The 22,299-nt window shown below is 38.9% G+C and overlaps 1 protein-coding gene across 4 annotated transcripts in view; it reads right to left on the reverse strand.

Annotated features, from left to right (window-relative positions):
* Positions 1-1,244: 1,244 nt before the first annotated feature.
* alkal2.S (ALK and LTK ligand 2 S homeolog) overlaps positions 1,245-22,299 on the reverse strand; it is a 35,302-nt gene continuing 14,247 nt past the window's right edge. For all 4 annotated transcript variants that reach the window (XM_041565022.1, XM_018265910.2, XM_041565019.1 and 1 more), the window contains 2 exons: positions 17,739-17,812; positions 1,245-2,020 (listed from right to left, as the gene is read on the reverse strand). In XM_041565022.1, coding sequence (XP_041420956.1) covers positions 17,748-17,812 — 65 coding nt within the window. In that variant the 3' untranslated portion in view covers positions 1,245-2,020; positions 17,739-17,747. The remainder of the gene's footprint in view (positions 2,021-17,738; positions 17,813-22,299) is intronic.

Here is a 22,299-nt window from a genome sequence, read left to right on the forward strand (position 1 = left end):
TTGGAGACACAGATCTTTACTGCTAAAGGGCTGTGGCTGCCTTGGGCTGGTACAGAAGCACAAAACATAAAGTACAACATTTTTAGTTTCACTTTCCTTGTCCTTTAAACAAGACAGGGATTGTTTGTCCATATATTGCAATATATTAAAGCTGGCCAAGTACGTCAGTCATCCCCGGTGTGGCAAGTTCCTACACTCAACTTTCATCATTATTCATGAATTTTGTGGTCACAGCCTCATTGCACACCAGCTTAATGGTTTTAAAAATTGAGCACAACTTTCCCTTGTTTGTTATATGTATAATGAATGAAATGAAAACCGGAATTTCTAAAACATCAGGAATACTGTGGGAATATTTTTTTTGTATTGAAAAACAGAATTCCTTTTTTTTTTTTTTTTTTGTATCACAGAATCGTAAAGGCCCTTGGAGCACTTACTAAAATATATAAAAACATTGCAAGAAATATTCTGCATATAAAAGGAATCTGACATGACTAACTGTATTAAAACAAACACTTTATTATGTATGGCGTATTTACAGTTATTTACATATTGCACATGTGGGCTGGAATGTTTTTTCTTTACATGTAATTTACATAAAACTAATGGCAATAGCCTGTATACGTTTGTACAAATTCACATTTTTCAACATACTTATTCACACATACCTCTATTATATCTTACATAAAGTGAACCATACGCAGCAATTTTTTTTTTTTCTATAACGGTAACCTGCATAAGAACACATTGTCTTGCGTGGACAATGACAAAGGCAATAGTCATGCAATTAATAAATAACTCCAATAATACTTTGTGATCCTAGCATTGAAATTTAGATTCAGAAAACAGATTATTAAAGGAGAAGGAAAGTCATCCTGCACTTGGGGGTGCCAAATGTTAGGCACCCCAAGTAGAGTGCTGCAGCGGGTCGGTTACCCGCAAAAAAGCAGGTAACCTGCGGGTAGAAGTTTGGGGTGCCGGTATAGATGCGGATTTGCGCAATCAATTGCAAGTTTTACTCCTTTTTTCTGATGACACCTACTTCTGATGATGTCACTTCCAGTTTACAATGACCGCACTTCCTGATTCTTGATGGTCAGCGGATTGAGTTGCGGATAAGGTACTTGGGGTCAGGTATCGGGTCCAAGTGGGTAAGAATGCGGGTCCCCGTTCGGGTTTAACAAATTGGTTCCGCACAGGACTCTACCCCAAGTGATTGTATTTTCTTACCTGAAACCCGTGGCTGGTGCTCTTATCAGCAGAAAACTGCACCAGTCCGGGGTTATTCCAGTGAGCACCACGGAGCGATCTTCTTCAGGGATTCTTCTTGCTTTAAATTTTCTGACTTTTCAGTTAAAGTTCGGCTTTTCGTTCTACTGCACAAGCGCAGCCGTGCAAAGGAAGAGGAAGACGGAAGAGGATCGCTCCGTGGTGCTTGCTGGAATAACCAGCCCAGGGTTTCGGGTAAGTAAATACTAATATTTGGCACTCCCAAGTGCAGGATGACTTTCCTTTTCCTTTAACTGGGCAATAGGCAACCATTGGCAGTTATGCTACTGCCATCTACAGATCTCTGCTCCTTAGACAAGTGGCATGCTGGGAAGGTGTTCCTCTATGAACCAGAAAGCCAAGAGTGCCTTTCTCCTGTTCTAACTTTCCATTGTATAAGCTTTAATTGTAACTAGTGTGCAAAGCTGGAACTACAGAGTCTTGGATATACTAATATTTAAAAACTAATACTGCCATTATAAAACCAAAAACTAGTGGACTAGCGGTCAGAGGGAAACAGAATATCATGGCAGTTGCCTGGTACATATACACAACTCTTTATAGAGTAGACAATGTATAAATTGAAAGAGGGCACATGGAAGTACGGTATTCCATCAGTATGCAAAAATAAATCTTCTATAGTTCACAATGGAATATGCTACAAACAAGTCAAATGTTTCCCTGTTGGTTTCCAAGGCACTTTTTTTTCGTAGTTCCTGGGTTTTCTTTTTTTCTTGGTTATATTTCACATCTGCAATAAAAATAAATGGAAGTCAGTATTTTTTATTTCCCCTTGATGTATTTCAAGATTAAGTTAAGTCACTCAGATCAATGGGGGCTGTCATATTCCTATAAAATGAAACTGTTGAAGGCCAAGGTCTAGAAAAGCATTTGCGGTGTTTATCGGATTAGCCTGATGCAAATTAAATTTTCTCCCCTCGTGGAGGAGTTGCTGAAGACTCCCAACAGACAAAATATGGAGTAATGCCTCGAGAGAGGGGGCACATGTCATAAAAGACATGCATGTTAGACATCTAGGACTTATTTCCTGGTTGTGGTTCTTCTAAGTATTGGCACCACTTTCTGTCTGGTGAAATTGACGCCAATAAAAAGTCAATAAATATCTGAAATAATCCTCTGTTATTTAGTTTAGCTTCCTCTGTTTAATGAGGGTGGAGCTGCCAATAAACAATACTCAAGTAAAATATTTTCCTGCATAAATTAAATCAAGGGCAATATTCAGGGCAATATTTTGTTATTTTTAGCAGTCTGTGTCATACTGCCCTCAGTTGTTTATATTACACATCTACCCACTGAGTAGCTTCAGCCAAACTACTTTATTTCCACTTTACATTTGTCTAATGAACAGGTAAATGTAGGATCATTCTTGGTCGGGCTGCATTCATAGGTTTTTCTGATGGCAAAATATGGCCATACAATTATAAAAGTATTGGCACTACTTTAGCTCTGTTTCTCTCTGGTGAGATTGACGCCAATAAAAAGAAGTTAATAAATAGTTGAAATAATCCTCGGCTATTTAGTTGAGCTTCTTCTGTTTAATGAGGGGTGAGGTTATCAACTCAAGGAAAATATTTTCCTACATAAATGAAATCGAGGAGAATATTTTCTTATTATCTGTGTCATATTTATAATCCACGTCTACCCACTGAGTAGGTTCGGCCAAACCACTTTATTTTCACATTTGTCTAATAAAGAGGTAAATGTACAGTATGATCATTCGTGGTTGTGATGCATTCATAGGTTTTTTGATGGCAAAATATGGCCATAAAATTCTGTTAATTCAGAAGAAATGTATGACCATCACTTAACCAAAATTCTGAGCACCTGGGGTTTGCCTAATAAGGGAATTAGTTTATTTTGTAATTTTGATCACCATACTAAAAATAAAATAATTGAAACTTTAAGGGGGTTATTTTTTTAAAGTTCGAATCCACAAAACTCGAAAAAAAAATTAAAAAAAAAATTAAACTATAAAATCCTATTTTTACTGGAAAACTAGAATTTTTCGAGATTTATTATACCACGAGGATGGAAAAATCCAAATCCGACCTGCCGAGGTTGTACAGTATATAAGTCAAAGGGAGAGGTCCCTATCTTATTTGGAAGTTTCTGTGGTCTGCACTGGAAAAACCGGACTTTTTCGGGCAAATATCTGAAAAATTGGGACTTTTCAGGAAAAAGACCGAAAAAAATCGCACGATTCGGAATTTTGCTTGATTTTATTGTTTTTTTCCGATCCGATAAAAACTTGCTTTTTTAATAATAAATAAGGTCTGACTTTTTTAAATAAAATAATCAGAAAAATTTGTATTTTGATAAGCCCCCTAAATAAACTCTATAGGATTGTTTTGCCTTAAATAAGAATTCATTGCAGTATATCTTAGCTGGGATCAAGTACAAGATACTGTTTTATTATTACAGAGAAAAAGGAAATCCTTTTAAAAAATTAGGATTATGTGATTATAATGGAGTCTACGGCCTTCCTTTAATTTGGAGCTTTCTGGATAACAGGTTTGTGGATTGCGATGTACCCGTATACTAATACAATATTCCATTTGAAAATAACCGTACAAGTGTCATTTATGCACTTTCTCCATTATTTACACACATTATTAATTATTTACCATTCTTGGACTAATCATGCACTAGCTGGTTGAATTAGATTTCTTTTCAAAACAAATAGATACTGTAAACACATTTATATGTATGAGGGGATAAATAAGGAAAGCATGACTCATTACTTAAACATGGGTGACCTGTATTCTTCAGGACATGATCATCCTAATGCTAAAAGGTGCTAGCTCTCATACCATTCTACTATTAATAACTATGGCTTTTCTCTTTACTATGCCTGACTTTAAATAACACAGCACTTCTGATATTTGAAATAAACATTATGTTGCACATAGGTAAAGAATACTTAAACTCTACCAGAATGTATACTCAGTTTCACAGAAAATCTAATTTGCTTCCCCCCTCCCCCCACAATATTTGTCTTTCCATCCCAACTTCCACTCTATGGTTCATGGCACACGAGTGAAAAACACCGAAAAGTGATGATTCTAGAACTTTTTAGAACCTCAATTCATCTTTGGACCAGGAAACACCAGTTCTGTCTGCTGGCACTTCTTTCCCAAGCAAGGGAACAGAAGACTGAGGGGCACATTTACAAAGCTCGAGTGAAGGATTCGAATTAAAAAAACTTCGAATTTCGAAGTGTTTTTAGGGCTACTTCGACCATCGAATGGGCTACTTCGACCTTTGACTACGACTTCGACTACGAATCGAACGATTCGAACTAAAAATCGTTTGACTATTCGACCATTCGATAGTCGAAGTACTGTCTCTTTAAGAAAAACTTCGACCCCCTAGTTCGGCAGCTAAAAGCTACCGAACTCAATGTTAGCCTATGGGGAAGGTCCCCATAGGCTTGCCTGTGTTTTTTTTGATCGAAGGATATTCCTTCGATCGTTGGATTAAAATCCTTCGAATCGTTCGATTCGAAGGATTTAATCGTTCGATCGAACGAATAATCCTTCGATCGTTCGATCGTAGGATTAGCGCTAAATCGTTCGACTTCGATATTCGAAGTCGAACGATTTTAGTTCCTAGTCGAATATCGAGGGTTAATTAACCCTCGATATTCGACCCTTAGTAAATCTGCCCCTACATGTTCGTTTGCAGGTGCCTTGCTGCCTGCTGATGGACACAAGGGGACTTAAAAGAGAACTCAACCCCCTAATTAAGAAAAGCCCCTACCTACTAAACAAGACAGTCCCCCCTCCTTGCTCCCCCCATGTAGCGCTATAGTAAATTGAGTGCACCTTACTCTACTATAAGCTTCACTCCCAGTACATACTGTATGCTCCGGATGAGACCTTAAAATTTTAGGGAGTGAACCTTCGCAGCGATGTGGAAGCAGGGTGTAGTACAACTGTAACTGTATTCAGGGTGCAAATAATTGGGCGCCAGTGGTTCTTATGACTTAACCATAGAACAGATTTATTGAGCATACAATCCTCAGTGGAGTATACATAAAGAGAACATTGCAGGATCATACATTACAATGAATAGGCAGTACTCACAGCAACTTTGGTCAGGATGATTCTCCTCAGAGATAGGAACAATACATGCAGCTTTGAGGAGGTACACCCAGCTTTCAGCCTTTTCCCTAAGTGGAACCTGAGGGGAATACTCTCTACCCTAGGTCTGTACACTTAGTCCGTACTTTCTTTGCAATTAGTACCCGGGATCTTAATCCCACTCACAATCCTCGAAGGAGCCTCAAGATGCTCAGCTAAATAATCTGACTGTCTATCACTCCTAGAGTGACCTATAAAGGTGAGTAGCATATTCTTACTAGACCTGACCTGTCTAGGTTCCACTCGAGTTCTGCCTCCTGCTCAGGCTAGAGCCAGCACAAGATGGACACTGAAAGCATGGCTTCATAGACTTTTATACTCTAGCACAGTGCCATCTGCTGTTCACTGTGGGAAACAACAAGGGGCATAGTTTAAGACAGGAATAGGAAACAGTTACCCCTCCCAACTGTATTTTAGGACCCAGTTAGGTGTCTATAACACTAGGGAAACTGCCTGCTAAATAATATTGGGGATGGCTATTTTACACATCCCTACACCCGCATGCATCAACAGGTCTGAAAATGTCCCTAAAATATTTCTCACCTAACAGTGCATAGTAAGCACAGCGGAGCCTGTGGGCACCATCTTCCAGAGCTCCAATCTTCTATCTATCTTCTATCTATAATAGAGCGCCGTACTGGTGCGCAGTTTGAGCAGTCTTCCGGGACCCAAAAATCCAAAAATCCAAAGATCCGGAAAATGGCGCCCACAAGCTCCACTGCGCTTACACTACACTGTTAGGTGAGACATATTTTAGGGACATTTTCAGACCTGTTGAAGTATGCGAGACGGGGGAGCAGGTAGGGGTGACTATCTTGCTTAGTAGGTAGGGGCTTTTCTTAATTGGGTGGGGTGAGTTCTCCTTGTTCACCCTGTGTGAGAACAGCCTTGGTTTCATCACATAGTCTATGTATCTTTTATTAGGGATGGGCGAATTTGACTTCTTTCACTCGCCAAAAATTTGCTGAAACGCATTAAAGTCTATAGGCGTCAAAAAGTCTATGGGCGTCATTTCTGCTGCGAAACGTAGCGAAAAATTTGCTCATCCCTATCTGTTATGTAATATTCATGGTTATAGTAAGGCTTTTCAGCTTGTCCAGTTTTTTTCTAAAAGAAGATACCCAAGGGATTGGTTTCATTAGATTTATGCTCAGTTTCACAATGTGAAAATCAGTAAAAACTTGTAAAACAAGAAATAGTATAACTGCTTCAAATGATATCCATGCATGTATTATATTTCTCAATGGATTCAATGATGCAGCATGTCAGGCAGCTCATGGTGTATTAGCGGATGAGCAAGTGAAGAGGAGTGGGGTTTATACAACTGCTCTGGACAAATGAAACATTGGGAAACCCAGTTCAGCCCACGTATGGCTGCCATTAATCAGCGTGTAGTTTTAATGTTATTTAGACCCTCTTTGGTCCACAGTTGGTTTCAGTGACTCATGAAGATAGAACCTCTGAACAAATATGTGACATTTCCAGAAAAGAAGTAACTGCTTGGCATTGAGATGAATGACCATTGAACAGTTTCCCACCTCCCTCTTACTAACTGCGTATCTTTTCACGGCCTCCACCCAGGAGCAAAGTTAAATCAATAAGTAGATTAGTCATTCTGAAAGATCCACCTGTGCTGGTGATTGATCCTCCTGTGAATGTATGTGAACTACTAGAACACATGCACTGCTGGATAGAAGGACATTGAACCACTAGCCATGAAGCTTTTGTGCTTTACATGTTCATGCTATGTAGAATTGTGTACTTGACATAATAAAATACTTCCACTCAACATAAAGCAGAAAAAACCAAGTCTAAGAACAAGGAAGTAGTACAACAATATCAGTGCTTCATTTGAAACAATACCTAAAGGGGAACTAATCCGTTCCTAAAAAATAAGCTTCTCTGCTTCAGATTGAGGCATATGCTGTACATGGGAAACCATAATCCTGTGGAAATGTAAATCATATTGCTTTGTCTTAAAATATCCTTTTAAAACCTGAGCCCTAACAGTCTAGGCCTCTAGAATTCTGCAAAGGACAGAGACCACAATTTGTAAAAGATGCAATTAAAGGGGACCTTTCATCCTAAGAAATAATTCCAAATTCTTTCCTATCATGTTAGTTGAGCTAAATAAAAGTTTCCTACACTACATTTGGGGGCAGATTTACCTAGGGTTGAATATCGAGGGTTAATTAACCCTCGATATTCGACCGTCGAAGAAAAATCCTTCGACTTCGAATATCGAAGTCGAAGGATTTACCGCTATTCCTAAAAATCGAAGGAATAATCGTTCGATCAAACGATTAAATCCTTCGAATTGAACGTTTCGAAGGATTTTAATCCATCAATCGAAGGATTTTCCTTCGATCAGAAAATTGTTAGGAAGCCTATGGGGACCTTCCCCATAGGCTAACATTGGCCTTGGTAGGTTTTAGGTGGCGAACTAGGGGGTCAAAGAATTTTTTAAAGAGACAGTACTTCGACTATCGAATAGTCGAATAGTCGACCGATTTTTTGTTCAAATCGTTTGATTTGAAGTCGAAGGTCGTAGTCGATGGTCGAAGTAGCCAAAATAAACATTCGAAATTCGAACTATTTTTCCTCTATTCCTTCACTCGAACTAAGTAAATGGGCCCCTTATTGTTTAAATGTTGTTTCATTCAGTCTTCAAATGACAAAATAACAGCAAGCAGGCAGGTGCCATTTTGTGGACTCCTTTGTTATTAAAGGAACATTAACATCAAAAAATGAGCATTATAAAGGAATGAAAATATAATGTACTGTTGCCCTGCACTGGTAAAACTGGTGTGTTTGCTTCAGAAACACAACTATAGTTTATATAAACAAGCTGCTGTGTAGCCATGGGGGCAGATATTCAAGCACAGGATACACAGTAGATAACAGATAAGCTCTGAAGAATCCCATTGTATACTATAGAGCTTATCTGTTATCTGCTGTGTCTCCTGTGATTGTGTTTGTGTTAAAAAGGGCTTTAGCTCCTCACATTTTTATGCAATCTTTTTGTTCAACCCACTGAATTAAAGATGCAAGTCTGCAGTTCAACTGCATCTGAGTTTTTTTTATTTTAAATTCATTGTGGTAATGTACAGAACCAAAATCAGAAAAAAAAGTTGTCTCTGTCCAAAGATTTATTGGCCTAACTGTACATAGTAGGGCATATGTACAGTATAAGGCAAAGGGGAGGAGGGTGGCTTTTTGGTTTGTGAAGGCTATAAATAAAAGGCTTTAAAAATAACTTTCCCCTTCAATGCCCCTCATGTGAGGGATACATGTATAGCAAGTATATAGGACATCTAAAAATGCTAAAATAATGTCCTCTTCCCACCCTCCATTGTTTTTATGAATATATATATATATATATATATATATATATATATATATATATATATATATATATATATATATATATAGGGATGTAGCGAACGTCGGAAAAAAAGTTCGCGAACATATTCGCGAACTTGCGCGAACCCCATAGACTTCAATGGGAAGGCGAACTTTAACATCTAGAAAAGACATTTCTGGCCAGAAAAATGATTTTAAAGTTGTTTAAAGGGTGCAACGACCTGGACAGTGGCATGCCAGAGGGGGATCAAGGGCAAAAATGTATCTGAAAAATCTGCCTGTGTGTGCTTGGAAGAGATAGTGTAGGGGGAGAGCTGTTAGTGATTTCAGGGACAGATGATAGTAAGTTTGCTGGCTAGTAATCTGCTTGATACTGCTCTGTATTGGAGGGACAGAAGTCTGCAGGGATTTGAGGGACATTTTAGCTTAGGTAGCTTTGCTGGCTAGTAATCTACTGTTCTCTTTAAACAACTGCCATACGTTGACCTTGTAGGCATTGTTTGCCCAGTTTTTTTGGACGCAGCCACTGAAGCACAGTTGCCAGAAAAAATATGCCATATAAATGCTGAAAATAGTCATTTTTCGCCATTACGTAAAATATATGAATGCTGCTTGAAAAAAGTGACTCCGGTGTTTTTTCTGGAGACGGTAATATTATGGATATTTAGACAGAATGGGAACAAGGTCACACAGCTCGATGGCGGGTTGAAGAAAACAGTGTGCAAATAATGCCTACAAGGCCAACGTATACACTACTACAGCGGTGGATACGGATTACGTAAAATATATTATGGCTGCTTGAAAAAAGTGACTCCGGTGTTTTTTCTGGAGACGGTAATATTATGGATATTTAGACAGAATGTGAACAAGGTCACACAGCTCGATGGCGGGTTGAAGAAAACAGTGTGCAAATAATGCCTACAGGGCAAATAATGCCTAAAAGGTCAACTTATACACTACTACAGCGGTAGTAAAATAAAAAAAGTAAAATAAAAAAAAAATGAATATTAAAAAAAAAAAATTAAAGTTGGTGCTGCTGAACTACTAGGAGCAGCAGATTAGCACACCAGTCCCACTCCCCAACACTGCTAGACTAATAGCACTGGGCTCTTATAGTAGTAGTAGTAGTAGTAGTAGTAAAACAACAAAAAAATAAATAAAAGCAGTCCTTACAAGGACTACTGTTATTGCAGCAGTCAGCAGATGAGATCAGAAGCAGGACAGCTGCCCACTGCAGCTACATACAGAGCACTGCAGTAGAAGGTAGATTACTAGCCAGCAAAGCTACCTAAGCTTAAATGTCCCTCAAACCCCTGCAGACTTCTGTCCCTCCAATAACAGAGCAGTATCAAAACGATTACTAGCCAGCAAACTTTCAACTGTCCCTGAAATCACTAACAGGCAGCAGCTCTCTCCCTACACTATCTCTTCAGCACACACAGGCAGAGTGAAAAAACGCTGCAGGGCTTCGGTTTTTATAGGGAAGGGGAGTGGTCCAGGGGAGAGCTTCCTGATTGGCTGCCATGTACCTGCTGGTCTGGGGTGAGAGGGCAAAAAAAAGCGCCAACAATGGCGAACCCAAAATGGCGAACGTCGCGCGACGTTCGCGAACTTCCGGCGAGCGCGAACACCCGATGTTCGCGCGAACAAGTTCGCCGGCGAACAGTTCGCGACATCTCTATATATATATATATTTCTAGTAGTTGGTCTAAGCCTCCATAAATCTCCATTATTCTCCACCTATGTTTGGACAGTAGAAACCAATCATTGTACTCCACTATCTGTGGCCAGTACATTGCACTGCTGAAAACACCTTAAATTTTTTTTTTTGTAAGTCACTGTCATCAGATGTTCCAAGAGAAATATCTTCCTGAATGTAAACTGAATAACCTGATGATAAATAAATATTAAAGGTAATTTACCAGACTGAGAAACAGTATTGCAGATATATTCCATTTATATTACTGTTAGATTACGGATGGTGAGTCATACAATCCATTTTCTATGGGACATTGATTATGACTCAACAACATTTAAAGTCACAGGACAGCACAAAGTCCAAAGGATCTTGGGGGGTTTTATAGAACAGTAGTGATCATAGAGAGTTGGGCACCTACTGATAAAGCATTGACATATTTTTCCATCATTTAACTGTGCACGAAGCAGCAGTGCCAAGTATGTATAGATTTAGCATCAGTCAGTGAATTGGATATCTGTTATGGGCAATTGTTCCAGGCGCACCATAGTGAGTGAGTAGGTGTTGCATTAAGTGTCCAGCAGACATACCTTTTAAACTGGGGTAGAATGCAGTTGGTTCCATTGACTTAGGAGCATTTATCAATAAATTGTCCAAAGTGCTCAGTGGTTAAACCATTAGCAAAATATATATATGACCAAAGAAATATCTTATAAGATCCAAGAAGTAGAAAATGATCTCAATATGTTCTACTTATTCATGCATAATTCAGATTTTCCAGGTTTACCAAAAATGTAAATCTTTGCGCATATTTTTAAATTTTTTTTAGTAAGCATCACATTATTGTAACATTACTAGTGAAAGATATGAAAATATGACACACACAAATGAACAAAATACAGTTGTGCACTGCAAATAACTGACCCCATAGAAATACAAACATATAATTAGTTCAATGTTCATTAATTTTAGACAATATAGCATAACTGTCAGGCATAGGTCGGAGGCACTGTGGAGGCAGAGGTGGGAAGGGTGAGTCAATCAGGCAAGAGCTGTTAATGTACATGGGACACAAAAAACAAAGGACAGGATGAGGGTGAAGAGTCAGGGACTGGAACAGGAAGGTGCAGGCAAAGAGAGCAGAATTGGATCAGAGACTGGACAGGAGCAGGACAAAGCAGGAGGACAAGGCAGACAGGACAGGAAGGAATGGGCATAGAGCAGGAGCAAAATGATTAGGACTGGAGCAGGAACAGGACTGGAACAGGAATAGGACTGATTAGGACTGGAGCAGGAACAGGACTGAAGCAGGAATAGGACTGATTAGGACTGGAGCAGGAACAGGACTGAAGCAGGAGAGTATGGATGAAGAGCAAGACAGGAAAGCAGAGTAGAGCTGGAGCAAGGTTCACAGTTCAGACAAGGCAAGGAAAGGTTCGGACCAGAGCTAGGAACCAGAGCTAGGGGGCAATGCCACTGTTCTCAGAAAGGCCAATGTTCAAGCACTGGTTGTGAGGAGGGCTGGCCTTATATAGGGTAGGGTCAGCCCTGGTTGGCTGATCCCAACCTACCAATAAGGATGCTGGGGTGTGATGGCTAATCCTGAGACCCAGCCGAAGTTTAAATAAGATAAATAGTAAGTAGAGCTACACCTTCTAACTAGAACCTAAGCTCCGGAGATAGATACTCCCACTAAGCAGCGACTGACCAAATCCCCATGTCACATTATAGGAACTCAAGAACTCTGCATCTTTAGTGGCATCTTTTACTTTCCTACATTATACCGATGAATTGTGACTTTTTGAAAGCGATTGTCCACAAAAAGGCTGAATCAATTATCCCTACAAAACTTATCTCATGCCCATTCTTTCAAGCCAACTTCTTCATGCCAACAGCCATCTCCAAGTGTTCCCATGTTTACTTCATCCAAAGTTATAGTCTAACTTCTTAACAAGTAGACAACCTTTCATAACCCCCAACACTTCTTTCTTACATTGTAAACCCAAATATTACAGTTTACATAGTGAAAGCAAAATGAATCCTTGACAATTCATTACATATTTTCAATGAGTTTAAAGTTATCTGTAAATGTAATGTTTGATGTTATTTGTGAATGATATTCAAATATTTGTCCATCCTTTGCTATACCTTCTGATACATTGGAAACAAGGGCCAAGTTCCAAAAATGTCTTGTTTTTGTATTCCCTTACTGTTTAATGGTGTGGGATTTGATGGTTTTGTAAAATATTAATACATTATTAACCCACGCACATATTTAAAAGAGGCTTGCGTACTAAATAGCTATGAACTTAGTCCACCAGATGGAGGACTAGTTTTACCTTAGTGTGATGGAAAATTTTTCTCTGCACGCCTCATTTCCTATAACTGTTAAAGTGCAAGGAAAACAACCACCTCAGTTTATAGTTGCTAGACACTCATGTTCTGTCCTTATCAGCTACAAATAAGGTAGATTGGGGTTATTTATGGATTCAAAGGACTGTAACCAAGTCACCAATGCCACACACTGTACAGATGATAGACCACATAGATGCTGACTGTTTTTTCAGTACAAAGTGCCACATTAATCTGCCAGCCAACTATCCATTCCCGCCATGAATGTACACTACTGTTTAGTGTCGGACTGGCCCACCAGGATACCAGGAAAACTCCCGGTGGGCCCAGGTGTCAGTGGACCTTGGCCTATTTCATGGTCATTCCAATTTCTTTATGAAAACAAAGATGCTTAATAATAGAAGAATATAGTAAAGTATGTAGAGAAAATAGACTAGGAGTATAAAGAGGTTGAGTGAGGAAAGGAGGAATAATAGTTTGGAAAGTGGGCCCTCAGCCTAAGGTTTTCTGGTGGGCCCCTGGAATCTCAGATTTACTAAAGGGCGAAGTGGCTAACGATAGCGACAAATTCAGTAGCGCTACCGCCCGCAGGGACATAGGCGATTTACTTATGGGCGCAGGCGCCAATTCGCTAGCAAAAGAGACTGGCGCTAGCGGTCATTCAAACTCTATCGCTTTGGAAAGGATTTTTCGCTCTGGCGAAAGGTCTCACTCTGCAAATTCACTAAAGTGCGGATTTTACTGAACGTTACCTCCTTCACCAGAGTTGCCTTCGACACCTCAGACCAGGTGAAGTGCAATAGAGTAGATAGATCTTTCTCAATCTTCTGTCACTTACATTATATCCTATAAGCCGAAAATTCATCAAATTCCAAATAATCATTTAGCCAAATCTCACCCTAACCTCCTTCCAGGTTGAAATATACTTTGCAGGGCCCCACAGAGAGCAAATTCACCACCTCAGCCCTACGGAAAGTAAATAATAAGCTAAACCAATATCTCAAAATCTTTTCTAATAATTGCTATCACTAAGGGGCAGGTTTATTAAGGGTCAAATTAAAAATTTGAATTTTAAAATCTGAATTTCAAGTTTATTTTTGTGTAATTTGACTACGGAATAGTCCAAATTAGATTTGAGTTTAAAAAAATTCAAAATTCAAATTTCTAAATTTATCGTGTACTATTCACCTGCATTTTAAAAATTCTAATTTTTTAATAAAATTTTTTTTTTAATTTCAAGTTTATGGGAGTTTTTAGAAACTCCCATAAACTCGAAAATTTGATCTTTGATAAATCTTCCCCTAAGAGTAACATAACACAGTTACATACTGCAAATCAAGACAACCTTTTGAACTGCAAAATTACAAACCAAATAATTTGCTTAAGCAATTTATTTTAACATAGTTATAATTATATACAGGCTTGGGAAAGGATTTCATGTACAAAAATGTGCAAAAGTATATGTATTTCTAATATTAAAAGGATTATTAGATTAAAAAGTAATTATACTTAAAAAAATTGTGATCTGCATACAGTATGTCACAGTAACCATAGTATATTCTTTTAAAATACAGAATAAGATATCATTGGTTTTTCATGTTTAATGTATATAAGGATAACAATATGTTTTCCCTTGGCATTCCCCATTAAAGTCAACTGGGGTTAGGAAAATTGGCAAATTTTGTTTTTGGTGGAATAATTCTAGATTTATTAGTAAAACCAGTCTTAGCCTAAGTTTTAAGCATAACACAGGTTCCAAATCTAGATTTTTGAATGTATATTCAAAGAAAATTATTACATTTTCATTTATGTAATAATTCCCTGTTTGTTTACATAAAGGGGGTTATTTGTTAAAGTCCAAATGCCAAAAACTCGAAAAATTTGAGGTTTTTTTTTGTACTATAAAATCTGAATTTTTAGTGGGAAAAAACCCTAAAATTTTTTGGGATTTATAATACTCCGAGGATGGAAAAAGTCTGATTCCGAATATCCAGCATCTCAGACCTGCCGATGTTGTATATACTGTAAATCAATGGGAGAGGTCCCTATCCTATTTTGAAGTTTCTGTGGTCTGCGTGGAAATAGCATGAAAATCCAACTATATTTGACTTTTTGCCAAAAAATCGGATAAATTCTGGCTTTTAGGAAAAGAGCCCAAATAAATCCAGTAATTCGGGAAAAAAGTCAGAAAAAATGGTACGATTCGGGTTTTTGCTCGATTTTATTGAGTCTGTCCATGATCCGATTATATTATGTTTTTTAATAATAAATACGGTCCGATTGTGGATTCTAGTTTGGTCAGACTTATTTTAAATAATTGTAAAAATTCAAATTTTGATAAATAAGGCCCTTAGGGGCAGATGTATCAAGGGTCGAATTTCAAGGGGTTAAATCCCTCGAAATTCGACTGGGGAATAGAATCGAATAGGCAATTCGGGCGAATAGTCGAATTGGCGAATATTCGCCAGGCGAATAGGTGCAAGATCGAATATTCGTTAGAAGGATTTTCATTTGATCAAATGCCTTTTTATTCAATCAAAAGCTTGGAAAACAAGCCTATGGGACTTTCCCATAGACTTTTAAAGCAATTCAGTAGGTTTTAGGTGGCGAAGTAGGCAGTGGAAGTATTTTTAAAAGAGACAGTACTTCAACTATCGAATGGGCGAATAGTCGCAGCGTTTTTGTGCTCGGTCCAGTACTTCGACTATCGAATGGGCAATTAGTCGCAGCATTTTTGTGCTTGATCTATTCGAATCATTCTATTCGAATAAATTTATGCCAATCCGATAGTCGAGGAGCACAAAAAACAACTCGAAATGCAAGCTTTTTTCCCTCTATTCATTCACCCGAGCTTGGTGAATGGGCCCCTTAATGTTGAACTTTGGTACCTTCCGAGAGTTAGCTTCTCAAATCAAATTCAAGATATCAGTCAATCTGGTCGCTTTTTTTACCATATTATTCCAGCTTTTTCCTGTAGGATATATATATTACTCCAATTCTAAATGTTTTTTTTTTAAAAAAAATTTTAAATGAGAATTCTTGAATATATTAAACACGGTTTCAGTGGAGACTTATTTCAATTCAGAGAATGTTGTCAGAAAGACAAATCACTGAAAACTAATAAAAGATAATTAAATAAAAGGACATTTTTGGTTTTACTTGAAACATAGATTTCATTATCTTTAAATATAATTTGACGTAATAAAAGATAATTTTACTGGCAACTGTCCTACACCCCCTGTTTCAACACTGCTGTAAATTTTTAGATCTGAATGCTGAAGCCAATAATATATTTGTTAATGTCCCCAAAATTATGTCAGTCCTACAAACGCACTTAAATACAGAAAATGTTAATAATTAAAAGGTGGCCGTTACTCTATCAGAGCTAAGTCTGCTCCTTGGGAAGTAACACAGATTCAGAAATGGCAATAACGGGACCGCCAGAGAAATGAAAGCTTTTTCTTATAAATAATTAAGGCTCAACTTCTATTCTCCTAGAAGAGCAAAAGTATGTAGACAAAACACACATATAAAGTAAGGATAAAGCTATAGGAAGAATATTTAGCTGAATTATCCATTTGGAACCAGATATCATTTTCGATTTCAGGATGAAGTCGAGGAGAATATCAAATAAACAGTTTGTGAAAATGTGAAATATTAATTAGACTTAAAGGGCTAAAACATGCTTGTTTTTGTAGAGAAACTTAACAAGGAAAATCAACAGACAAAGCATAATATGCTCCACCAAAGCGTCACCTCCAACTGTAACTGATGCCTGCCCTGTGCTCTCTTGGCACGGAGCTTGCACTTTTCTCATGCCATCAGATTCATATGGAATTTTTCCTCAGCAATGACCAGTGGCGGAACTACCAGGGGAGCAGGAGATGCCATTTAACAAGGACCCGCACCCCCTTGGGGCCTGTCGGCAGTTCAAGCACCCACATATCCACTCAGAAGATCGGAGGGTGGGGGGCCCGGCTGCACACCCCAGTCACATGGGACACCTGTACCATCACTGCACATGTGCTCCTTAAAAAATATGGCCACCGCATACAAATAAATAGAAGATAAGCAGAAATAACAATGGATATATGATTATAAAAAAAAAGTGTTCTACAGGAATTAGGGAAACCACGATGGGACCAGTCTTGTGATGCACAGATTGATTCAACAGAAGTACCCAGTGTTATATCATACATGCATTCAAATCAGTTGTATTTATTAACACATGAATTGGCACTAATGAGTGATTTTCCATGCACTACACTAAGGGGCAGATTTATCAAGGGTCGAATTGAAAATTCGAAGTAAACAAAATCAAATTTCGAGCTATTTTTGTGTGCCTAAGGGGCAGATTTATCAAGGTTTGAATTTAAAAATTGAATTTTTCAATTCAAATAATTTCAGTGTACTTCGACTAGGGTATAGTCCAAATTTTTGCGTAGATGAAAAAAATTCGATATAGAAATTCATCATGTAGGGGCAGATTTATCAAAGGTCGAAGTGAAAATTCGAATTAAAAAAATTCGAATTTCAAGCTAAGTTTTGTGTACTTAGACTAGGGAATAGTCCAAATTCAAAAAAATTTAAAACAATTCAAAAATTAGAATATGGAAATTTATATGTACTGTGTCTTTAAAAATTCGTCTTCGACCATTCGCTATCTAAAACCTGCCGAATTACTGTTTTAGCCTATGGGGACCTCCTAGAACATATTCAGAGTCAATTGGTGGACTTTAAAAAATCAAAGGGTTTTTTTTTCGGAAAAACATCGAATCGAATTCGATCGTTCGATACGAAGGATTTTAATCTTTTCTCCATCAAATAACTAGAATTTTATCATTTCTTCATTCTTTTTTAATTTGCCTCCAAGTCTATACGCAGAAGTTACTTACCTTAGAATGTTATCCATCCATACACCTAGGACTGACTGCCAATCTTGTAAGAAGTCTTGCACATCTTTTATAATCTGCCATGAAAATACATTGGGGCACATTAAGTACTTTTTATATTGAATATGGTTCGTAAAATTAACCAGTCCAATCACAAGTGAAATAATACAAAACAAAATATGTCGTAAACACCACTTCCCATGCGTTACCCTTTCAATCTCACCGAATGTAGAAACCGCGGTGCTTATATAGAGTAAAAAAAAAGACCATGGTCCTGGTGTTGTGAATTCTAGGTTTCTGGCCCCTCATCTTTGTAGCCCATTTGCCGGGGCCCCATGCCACCTGAAGCAGCTCCTGCAATGCCGCCCCCCCATCGCTCCCCAGAGCTTACCGTTAGTGATGGGAATTTGTCCCTTTTCGTTAAAAAATTTGCGAAACGCATTGAAGACAATGGGTGTCAGCCCACGACAATTGTTATATGCACGCCCAAATTTGCCAAAATGCATGAAAGTCGTAGACATTTTTTTTCACCTATTGAAGTCTATGGGCGCCATTTTTGCAGTCGGTTGTTTATTATCAAACATATTTTTGGTTGCTAAGGGTTATTAGACCGAGGGCAAAGTCTGCGCCTGTTTTAGCAAAAAAGAGCCACTGGTTTCATTCACTCCAGGCAACATGAGTCTACGCAGTGGATGCAACTCAATGCTCTACACTGGAATTGTTGGAGAAAATGTAGCATTGTGGGTAAAAGCATGGCAAATGGCGTGATGTAGTTATAAATGTGCTCCCATAATGTGTTGCATTTTTTTGTATAGTATAGTAAATGAATAGAACATAGTTGTTTATCCTTCATTAATATTCTTTTTCACCTCTCCAATCACAGAAAACATGTTAAATAGCCTTAAAGGGATACTGTCATGGGAAAAAAAAAATTCAAAGGCATCAGTTAATAGTGCTGCTCCAGCAGAATTCTGCACTGAAATCCATTTCTCAAAAGAGCAAACTGATTTTTTTATATTTAATTTTGAATCTGACATGGAGCTAGACACATTGTCAGTTACCCAGCTGTCCCAAGTCATGTGACTTGTGCTCTGATAAACTTTTGTCACTCTTTACTGCTGTACTGCAAGTTGGAGTGATATCACCCCCTCCCCCCCCCAGCAGCCAAACAACAGGACAATGGGAAGGTAACGAGGTAGCAGCTCCCTCATACAAGATAACAGCTCCCTAACACAAGATAACAGCTACCTGGTAGATATAAGAACAGCACTCAATAGTAAAATCCAGGTCTCACTGTGACACATTCAGTTACATTGAGTAGGAGAAACAACAGCCTGCCAGAAAGCAGTTCCATCCTAAAGTGCTGGCTCTTTCTGAAAGCACATGACCAGGCAAAATAACCTGAGATGGACACTTGCTGGTTCAGGAATGAAATTTTATATGGTAAAGAGAATTATTTGCTGTGTAAGCAGTGTCATTTAGAAATAAAAAATACATTATAAAAATCATGTCAGAATCCCTTTAAAGTGGCCATATACAGCATGATCTGGGCCTAATTTGCCTCTAGAGCCGATTTCTGGATCATCCATTGAGTTCTACAGAGACATCATCAGAGAGGACCACATCAACTTGGCATCGCACTCTTATTCCTACAGGATTTTAAAAACCGTCCAATTAATTTCTGCCTGATTTTCATTTGGATCAGCTGGCTCATTTGTGGCCCCTTACAGCCGCAGATAAGCTGCCAACTCAAACGAAAGGGGCCGAATCAGCATCTTATTTATGACCACCTTTAGTCCTGAATCATGAGAGAAAGGCTGAGCTTAGCGAATAGGATATGCTTATAATATGAACAACATGGACACCCCCTCAGCTGCTAAGTGGTACATCCATTAAGTCATCTGGTCAAGCAATATGGACTTAGCCATTCAGCCATTCAGTAAGTGGCTGTTTACAGCTTGAGTCACACACACTTCTGCAGGAAAGGAAGAATAGCATGTCTAGGAGTAGGGATGTAGCGAACGGCGGAAAAAATATTCGCGAACATATTCGCGAACTTGCGTCAAAAATGCGAACGGTTCGCGAACGTCGCGAACCCCATAGACTTCAATTGGAAGGCGAATTTTAAAAGCTAGAAAAGACATTTCTGGCCAGAAAAATGATTTTAAAGTTGTTTAAAGGGTGCAACGACCTGGACAGTGGCATGCCAGAGGGGGATCAAGGGCAAAAATGTATCTGAAAAATACATTGTTGACACAGCGCTGCGTTTTGTGCTGTAAAGGGCAGAAATCACACTACGTCACTCAGGTGATGTTTCTGGACACGGAATGTGAAAAAGCTCACACAGCGAGGTGGCACTTGGTTAAAGACTGGGCAAACAATGCCTGCAAGGGCAACGTATACAGTAGTGGATACGGATATTATATATTACAATATATTATTGCTGCTGTATCACTCAGGTGATGTTTACGGACACAGAATTATTATTGTTATTTAGACAGAATGTGAAAAAGCTCACACAGCTAGGTGGCACTTGCATACCTCCCAACTGTCCCTCTTTTGACCACTCAACCCCCTGTCCCTCTTTTGTACTGGAAAGTCCCTCTTTTCTCTGAACTGAACAGCTAACTTAATTAGCTTTTGGCAAAGAGCTCAGAACAGCTAACAGGTGCAAATAAGATACTTTGTAACAATTTTGACTCTGGTTGGTGCTGGTAGTGATGAACTACTAGGAGGAGCAGCACACCAGTCCCACTCCCCAACACAGCTAGACTAATAGCACTGGGCTCTTATAGTAGCAAAGTAAAAAAACAAAAAAGAAAATAAAAGCAGTCCTTACAAGGACTATTGGGTTACAGGCAGCAGTCAGCAGATGAGAGATCAGCAGCAGGACAGCTGCCCACAGCAGCTACATACAGAGCACTGCAGTAGAAGGTAGATTACTAGCCAGCAAAGCTACCTAACCTAAAATGTCCCTCAAATCCCTGCAGAGTTCTGTCCCTACAATACAGAGCAGTTATCAAGTAGATTACTAGCCAGCAAAGTTACTATCAACTGTTCCTCAAATCACTAACCAGCTCTCTCCCTACACTAGCTCTTCCAAGCACACACAGGCAGAATGAAAAAACGCTGCAGGAAGGAGAGTGGTCCAGGGGGTGTAGGGGTGGTCCAGGAGGGAGAGCTTCCTGATTGGCTGCCATGTATCTGCTGGTCTGGGGTGAGAGGTCAAAAATAAGCGCCAGCTAAGGCGAACCCAAATTGGCGAACGTCGCGCGACGTTCGCGAACATTCGGCGGACGCGAACAGTCGATGTTCGCGCGAATTAGTTCGCAGGCGAACAGTCCGCGACATCCCTATCTAGGAGTCTACACGCTACACATTTCTGCAAATATTTATATAGGTTGTTTGCCGTTTCAGCTGCACTAGCTACCACGAGACTTATAGGATTTTCTGCGCCTCCAAAAGGGGAAAAAAACAAAAACAAAGTAAGCTTGTTAATCAAGTTTCCCCGAAGGTGCTGCCAATTGTATTGACATTGCAAACTTTGCAGATTCATTAAGAATAAAAAGAGAAATGTAAATAAGGTGGCGTTCTCAAGTTCTCTATAAGGATCCTCCCTAAAGGATTATTAATACTCAATAGTTTCTAAGTGTCAAGCTCTGAAATAACCGTCACCTGCCAAAATGGAAATGTGTGATCTTCTTTCTGCTATTGCCAATATCAAAGGCTCAATATAGGGTCATTTAAAGGGAACTCCAGCTTCCAAAACAAAATATGATAAAGAAGCCCACATAACACAGAAACCCCTAATATACCCATCACAGTTACCTGTTTCTTCAAAAAGTATGAATAAATGTCATTTTCTATGCTGAAATCCAGCTGTTTAACTGTTCTTCTCTTTCTGCATCATTTGAAATCCTGGCAGGGAAGGAGGGACTAAACACTGATGTTACAAATTGTAACAACTTCTCCACAGATTACAGACAGGAACTACATAACCCACAATGCATTGCACTGTGATGTTCCTTTCCTTATTGAAATCACTTGTGCGGGGAATTGTGGGGTTTGGAGGATGCAGCTGGCGGTTGATACAAAGTAACAGTAGTCAGCCAGCTCCGCAAAGTAGTCAGAGAGATCAGCAGGAGAGCAGGGGGTAGGCTTAGGGAACTGTCAGAGACAATTAAAAATCATGAAAAGTTTGCATATTTTTTAAATGATGTATATTGCAAAGTTGCTTAAAATTATGTTTACTTTTCAAAAAGCTTAAGTTATGTTTTTGTGGAGTTCCCCTTTAAAAAAGTGCACTTGTTATTAATGTACCCACTAACAAACTGGACACAGGAAAAGGGGAATTACAAATTACAATAGGTGCTCACTAGTAATTTGTGGGTCAACCCTAACTCACAAAACTTTAACCCACACCGACTCTAACCGACAAAACCTTAACCGCACCCAGCCCTAACCCACAAAACCTTAACCCGCACCCGACCCTAACCCACAAAACCTCAACCTCCAACCAACCTAACCCACAAAACCTTAACCTGCAACCAACCCTAACCCACAA

The sequence above is a fragment of the Xenopus laevis genome, chromosome 5S (genome assembly GCF_017654675.1).
Source record: "Xenopus laevis strain J_2021 chromosome 5S, Xenopus_laevis_v10.1, whole genome shotgun sequence".
Lineage (NCBI taxonomy): Eukaryota > Metazoa > Chordata > Amphibia > Anura > Pipidae > Xenopus > Xenopus laevis.